At 38.5% G+C, this 7,766-nt stretch overlaps 1 protein-coding gene across 1 annotated transcript; it reads right to left on the reverse strand.

Annotated features, from left to right (window-relative positions):
• Positions 1-280: 280 nt before the first annotated feature.
• On the reverse strand, positions 281-7,277 carry LOC104434334 (activating signal cointegrator 1-like; the record flags this gene model as incomplete). The annotated part of the gene is given in 5 exon segments (XM_039306710.1): positions 281-392; positions 394-512; positions 6,740-6,838; positions 6,920-7,121; positions 7,123-7,277. Coding segments are annotated over 5 exon segments (687 nt in total), but the record flags the coding sequence as incomplete, so codon positions are not given.
• Positions 7,278-7,766: the final 489 nt, after the last annotated feature.

The raw sequence follows: 7,766 nt of genomic DNA on the forward strand, positions 1-7,766 counted from the left end.
TTAGAGCATACTTCGCTTCCAAAGGAGCGGCTATTCCAGATATAACCTATCCACTTCAACAAAAAAAATAAAAATACATGGACTTGACGAGATAGAGCTAGTGAACGAACTGCAGGACATACTAATCCTGGTATATGATAACTTTTGAGGTTTTCATACCAACAATACGGGCGCTAACAGACCCCTATCATGTTGGCACTACATGGTAGTTACATTCTAGAGAACATTTGAATCTGTCTTCCAGATGCAATCCCCTACTCACTATGGCCCGTACCAAGTCTTAGGTCTTTTCCAGATGGTCATCAACCAAGAAGTGTTTCAACTTGTTCCTCTCGTGCTGCACCCCAGTGATTTCCGAGCCAATCTGCTCTTGAGACTCTTGTTCGGTACTTTAGCCTCATCCGGCTTCTTCTAAGGGTTAGGTTCGGTTTTGTCCCGTTTGCTTCCCTTTCTTCTGGAGGCTTGCTGTTTCTTGATTTAACTTCTGAAACTTCATTTTCATTGAAGAGGACCTGCATCCATTCCACATCATGCTAACTTACGAAAAGACTCTGAAACTACAGATTAGAAAAGAACCCACTCAACATCCGTGAATGATCACCTATTAGCATTTGAAAGAACATGTAGGTGTTAAAGAGACAAAACAAAGATTAAACACACAGAATAAAGAAGCTGATAAAAGCAGAGAAGCAGAGCAAACTTGAAGTAAAGCTGAAAGATGAGCTGGCAAGCTATAAAGAAGTTGAAGGAAACAAAGACCTGGAGATCCGTAGAAGAGCTGAGTTGGCGATCCTTGTGAACCAGGAACAGAAGTTGATCAAGCTACTGAAGGAGCTGCACGTGTGTCAAGATTAATCATTATGTTACTAAAGTTGTTAATTCTTTTTGTTGAGCTTTAGTATAAAAGGGATTGAAGAAAACTGTTGTAGAGGATGATTCATTCTCCTGAAAACTAAAATCACTTTGTTCTCTGAATTTTCTCTTTCTCTCTCGGTTGTTTTCAAGTTCTCTCTGTATTTTTCGTTCTTCTTCATATACTAAAACCTTGTAAGGTTGAACAAGAAGAAAGGCTGAAAGAAATGTTCAAGTGATGTATAGCAAATGATTGTTCAGCAACTACAAAGTACAGAATTCTCTCATATACAGGTTATCTTCTAGATTCTGTTTCTTCTCATGGTATCAGAGCAATTCCTGGGAGTTCTAGATCTAATGTGTATTACTGAAAGTTTGTATGAAAGATCACATGAGCAAGACATTACGAAGATCTTGTTGATCTCTTAGTAAGCTGATCTTCGAAGTTTACTTGATTGCTTCTACGCATCTTCAAAGTTTTCTAAAGATATAGTATGGCAACAAGATTGCAGAAGTATCCTTTTCCTATCCATGTGAATATAGCCAACTTTGTTACAATCAAGTTGAATGAAGAAAATTTTCTGTTGTGGCAAGCACAATTTAGTAGGTTTATGAAAAGTCAAGATCTTATTGGCTTTATTAATGGTGAAACATTACCACCTGCTCAAATGATGCAAACTGAGGTTGGGGAAGTGATGAACCCTGATTACTTGGATTGGATAAAAGCTGATAAGCTAATCTCATCATGGATGAGTGGTGCAGTATCATTCTAAGCTTGATAATTGGCTTAGAAACTTCATTCGAGATATGTCAGGCTCTTATAAACCGGTTCACTCAAAAGTCTGTAGCAAAAGAATTTGAGTTAAGAGGAAAATTACAGGCTTGTAGGAAGAGAGACAGACCATTGAGTGAATATCTTCGAGAATTTAAAACTATCTGTGATCAATTGAATGCGATTGGAAAACCTGTTGATGATATAACTAGGATGTTTGGCATACTTGAAGGGTTAGGTTTTGAATATGAAACTTTTAGAACAACCATGTACTGTCTCAAACCCCAGCCAGAGTATGATGAGGTTATCTCCCAACTTGAGAGATTTGAAACTAGATTGCAAACATATTTTGTGAATCAATACAATACTAACCTGGCATATTATGGACAAAGAAAGATTGAAACAGGTCTGCAGAGGTTTAAATCTAGTAGTCAAGGAGAAAGTATTCAAGGGGGATACAACTCTGGCAAAGGACAGTTCATTAATAAAAGAGGTCATGGAAATAATTTTGCTGGAACATGAAGGAATCAACAGAGCAAAATGAATACTCTAAACCTAACAAAGCAATATCAAGTCAATAAGGGTAACTGGTCTACCTATGGACAAGGGTTTAGACCATACTCAAACTCTTCTTAGAGATATCAAGGTGTTAGATCCTATCCACCACAAGGTTCAACTGGTGATAAGCACGTACAAGATACAAAGCCAATGAATAATGGTCCTCTGGAATGTCAAATCTGTAAAAGATCAGGTCATACAACACTTAGATGTTGGTATCGATTTGATAATTCATATCAAGCAGATGAAATACCAACTGCATTGGCAGCTATGCATATTGAAGAACCGTATGGCTCTGAATGGTATCCAAACACATGGGCTACATCACACATTACTGCAGAACCTGGTATGATTCGAAACTATGCTGCATATAGTGGTAATGATACAGTTATGATAGGAGATGGGTCCTGTTTATCAATCTCATGTATTGGTAATGGAACTTTAAATACAACAACTAGCATATTACCACTAAATGATGTTTTAATAGTTCCTGCAATCAAGAAGAATCTCCTTTCTGTATCAAAATTAACAGATGACTATCCCTGTTCTTTTATATTTGACAAACATGGGGTATATATGAAGGACAATTACAATCATACAACAGTGAAGCTATGAAGGAAAATCAAGGGGCTGTATCGAGTGGAATCTAGAGCAACATAAGCTTTCTTCACTCAGACTCAACATGAAGTAGGAGAAGATGTCTGGCATCAAAGACTTGCTCATACCAGTTTAAAAACAGTAAAGATTCTGCGAAATCAACATCTGATTCAATATAATTCGAATGCTCCAAGTATGTGTAGTAGCTGTCAAATTGCTAAGAGCTCAGCTTTGCCCTTTCCTCTCTCAGACTATATCTCTAATATTCCCCTAGGAAAGATACACTGTGATGTATGGGGACCATCACCAATTTCATCTGTTCAGAAATTTCCTTACTATGTCATCTTTGTGGATGATTTTTCTCGATACAGCTGGATATATCCAATGAGACAGAAGTCATAAGTGTGTGATGTGTTTGTTATGTTTCAAAGACTAGTAGAGAATTAGCTTGATCACAAGATCAAAGTGTTTCAAAGTGATGGAGGAGGAGAGTTCACTAACATCAAATTTCAAAATCATCTACAACAGTGTGGGATTAAGCATAACATTTCTTGTCCTTATACACCAGAACAAAATGGTGTCTCCGAGAGAAAGCATCGACATGTGGTTGAATTGGGCATAGCAATGTTGTATCATGCAAGAGTACCATTAAAATACTGGGTAGATGCCTTCATGACAGCAGTCTATGTAATCAATTTGCTTCCCACAACAAAACTACATATGAACTCACCTCATTATAAGTTATACAAACAGAAACCAAATTATGCTCATCTAAGAGTTTTTGGGTTAGCTTGTTATCCTTGTCTCAGATCCTATACAAAGCATAAATTTGATCCAAGATCTCTCATGTGTGTATTTCTTGGATACAGTGAGAAACATAAAGGCTACAGGTGTCTTTTGCCTACTAATGGGCGTATCTATATTAGTAGACATGTAGTCTTTGATGAAAAAGTATTTCCCTTTACTCGAAAAACTACTGCTGAGTATCAACAGGGATCTGAACTATACAAGCAATGGATAAGAGGATTGGCATCTACTATATCCAATACTACAGAACAGATTCAGTCACAAGCCAATAAATCGATTGAATCTTTACAAGATACTGGATCAAGTCAAATCACTCCAGAAATACAGAACAATGGGATCAACATAATAAATCCAGAAGTTATGCCACAAATGAACATAGTACCTGATGCTGAGCTACATATCACTCCTGATCATGCATCCAGTAATGTTGAAGCACCTTAGATATCTCCAAATATTGAAGAACAAGTGCCTATCAGTCAAGAATCTGACTCAACATCACCTGTTGATACAGAACAAACACAAATTAGTTATGTATCAGAAAGTACACAAGGTACATTATCTACTCATCCTATGCAGACTAGACTGAGATCTAGGATTACTAAAGCAAATCCCAAATATGCATGTCTGGTTGAATATCAGGTTCCTGCTGAACCAAAATCGGTAAAGTCTGCATTAGCACACACAGGATGGTGTCAAGCAATGCAAGAAGAAATGGATGCTTTGTATCAAAACAAAACTTGGGAGTTAGTCCCTAGAACTGATCAAATGAATGTCATTGGTTGCAAATGGGTGTTTAAAACTAAGCTTGCACCAGATGGGAGTTTAGATAGACTGAAAGCTCGACTTGTAGCCAAAGGTTTTCATCAAGAAGAAGGTCTTGACTTCACAGAAACCTATAGTCCTGTAGTGAAGCATGCTACAATTCGAATAATTCTCTCAATAGCAATGATAAAACAATGGCCAATTCATTAGCTAGATGTTAAAAATGCTTTCTTACATGGTAACTTGAGTGAAACGGTTTATATGGAATAGCCACCAGGTTTTAAAGAATCACAGAGACCTCATCATGTTTGTCTCCTCAAGAAGTCACTCTATGGACTTCGACAAGCTCCTCGAGCTTGGTTTGATAAGTTCAGTAGTTTCTTACTAGAATATGGATTCTTTTGTAGCTCAACTGATCCCTCATTGTTCATCCTACATACTGGTAAAGAAACAATTCTCTTAAAACTGTATGTTGATGATATCATTTTAACTGGAAGCTCATCTCAAGTTCTCACTAGTCTCATTATTGCTCTAAGTCTTCAGTTTCATATGAAGGATCTTAGTTCCCTACACTATTCCCTTGGCATTGAAGTTAAGCGTACTCCTAAACATTTGTTCCTTTGCCAAGCTAAATATGCTATAGACCTTCTCACTCGAACCCATTTGCTCGAGTCTAAACCAATTTGAACTCCTCTTTCATTAAGACCAACTATTTTGATCAATGACTCTATGGCTTTGTCCAATCCTGCTGAGTATAGAAGCCTAGTTGGTGGTCTCCAATACCTCACATTAACTCGACCAGACATTGCCTATGCCACAAATCTACTCTGCCAGAAAATGCAGAAACCTACAATTGCAGATCTCCATAAATTGAAAAGGGTACTGAGATATATTAAAGGTACAATCAGACTTGGCTTATTCATTCATTCACAGAGCACTATGCATCTCTATGGATTCTCTAATGCAGACTGGGCTGGGTGTACTGAAACCAAAAGATCAACAACTGGATTTTGCACATATCTTGGCTCCAATCTTATCTCCTGGGCAGCAAGGAAATAGCCAACAGTTAGTAGATCTTCTACAGAGGCTGAGTATCGTGCCCTTGCATCAACCAATGCTGATCTCACTTGGATCAGCTTTGTCTTACGAGACATAGGTTGCTCTCTTACTCCTCCTATTCATTTATACCGTGACAATAAATCAGCTATCTCACTCACTATTAATCCTGTCTTACATGCTTGAACAAAACATATTGAAGTAGATTTTCACTTTGTTCGAGAAAAGGTATCTTCTGGGTCATTACATGTAAGCTATATTCCGAGTAATTGCCAACTTGCGGATATCTTTACAAAACCTTTGTCAAGAGTAGCACATTCTCATCTGCGAGTCAAATTGGGAATCTGTGCTCTCCCCATTCCCAATTTGAGGGGGATGTTAAAGAGACAAAACAAAGATTAAACACACAGAATAAAGAAGCTGATAAAAGCAGAGAAGCAGAGCAAACTCGAAGCATAGAAGTAGAGCAAACTTGAAGTAAAGCTGAAAGATGAGCTGGCAAGCTATAAAGAAGTTGAAGGAAACAAAAGCTGACCTGGAGATCCGTAGAAGAGCTGAGTTGGCGATCCTTGTGAACCAGGAACAGAAATTGATCAAGCTACTGAAGGAGCTGCACGTGTGTCAAGATTAATCATTCTATTACTAAAGTTGTTAATTCTGTTTGTTGAGCTTTAGTATAAAAGGGATTGAAGAAAATTGTTGTAGAGGATGATTCATTCTTTCGAAAACTAAAATCACTCTGTTCTCTGAATTCTCTCTTTCTCTCTCGGTTGTTTTCAAGTTCTCTCTGTATTTTTCGTTCTTCTTCATATACTAAAACCTTGTAAGGTTGAACAAGAAGAAAGGCTGAAAGAAATGTTCAAGTGATGTATAGCAAATGATTGTTCAGCAACTACAGAGTACAGAATTCTCTCATATACAGGTTATCTTCTAGATTCTGTTTCTTCTCAGTAGGAAGCTATTGCTCTGATTATTGCAAAGTAGCGACCATTGGTTTTGCTTTCCGTATGAACAGCTAATTTTCAGTGGAATTGAGACACTTTACTAGCCTTGCTACCAGAACTCATCATTCAACAATTCCGGGTGTTAAACATAGAGAAGAAAAGCCACAAAAATTGCGACAGTGTCATTCTAAATCTCAAAAAACGGAGTACTACAATCTGAAGGACTCTTACAATATGTTTGGCTGCTGTGGAACAGGAAAAGAATAGCGGATGCACAGCAAAATCAAACATGCTCACTCATTTTTCTTCATTTTTTGACGAAATGCCAGCGAGATTAAAATCACGTGGAATTAGATCTATTCGTTAGGCTTGCTAAAGAAAATGTACTCACCTTGAGACCATTCAAGCCAAAGATCATGACCACTTTGCTTCGTTTGGCCCATTCAGCTTCCTCGATCTCCTCTTTCTTCTCTTTCAAGAGCTCCTTCTCCTGTGAGGATGAGAACATTTTAAACAAGGCTTCAAGTACCGAAGTAAATCTCTAAACTCAACTAGATTCCTAGAGACGAACCTCCTTCGATAACCATCTGTTGCCCTCAATTTTGCAATGGTCGCTTTGGTCATCAATAACTGTTGTGCACGCTAGGGAGTTCCGATCATATTCCACAAGCCTCTTGGCATGAGCTTCTGCAGCAGCTTCGGCCTCTGCAAGGACCGGCGCAGTTTGCTTCAGACCAGCATACTGGCTTCCTTCCTTTAAGAAGGTGCACCGGAAAGTTACACGGCCCCTCTCCCTCCTGCTCGCAAACAGTCTTGCAACAGGATAAGCAATTGCTCACCAGCCTGTGCCAATGGGCTTGGCATGAACAGTTTTCACCCTGCTGGAACACGGCCTCAGCTACTGCTACGACTTTCTGAGATTTTTTATTTTTTTTCAAGAATTACTTTGATTCGCAGTGTTTGACTCTCACTGCTGACCTTTCTTGAATACTCGAGCCAACAGCCTCTTTAGATGCTCTAGGCGGTTTCTTGATACCGCAAGTGGAAACTTCAGCCAAGGGCAGTTTGACATAGGCATGTAATTTTGAGGACGAAACACCAGAAACGCTGCTGCCGCCGCCACTGCTGCTGAGATCTCATTGGCCTCTCTGCGGCAGATATTCATCAATCACACCTTTCCCCACTTCTTGCCTGATAAGGTCCTGACAGAAATTTCAAAACACAAAGTTGAAACCAATTTACAGCCAATTAAAATGTCTGCTCATGAGAAATCTATTCTATTTGCTCGACACAAATCATTTATAAACTAATTGTCCAGTCCACTGTAACATATCCAATCTCTTCCTATAAATGAAACAAATAGCCCAGAATTTTTGAAGAGGTGTTTTGATGAAAAGCTAGATTTTTCAGGACGATGC

This window comes from Eucalyptus grandis, chromosome 2, assembly GCF_016545825.1.
Source record: "Eucalyptus grandis isolate ANBG69807.140 chromosome 2, ASM1654582v1, whole genome shotgun sequence".
Lineage (NCBI taxonomy): Eukaryota > Viridiplantae > Streptophyta > Magnoliopsida > Myrtales > Myrtaceae > Eucalyptus > Eucalyptus grandis.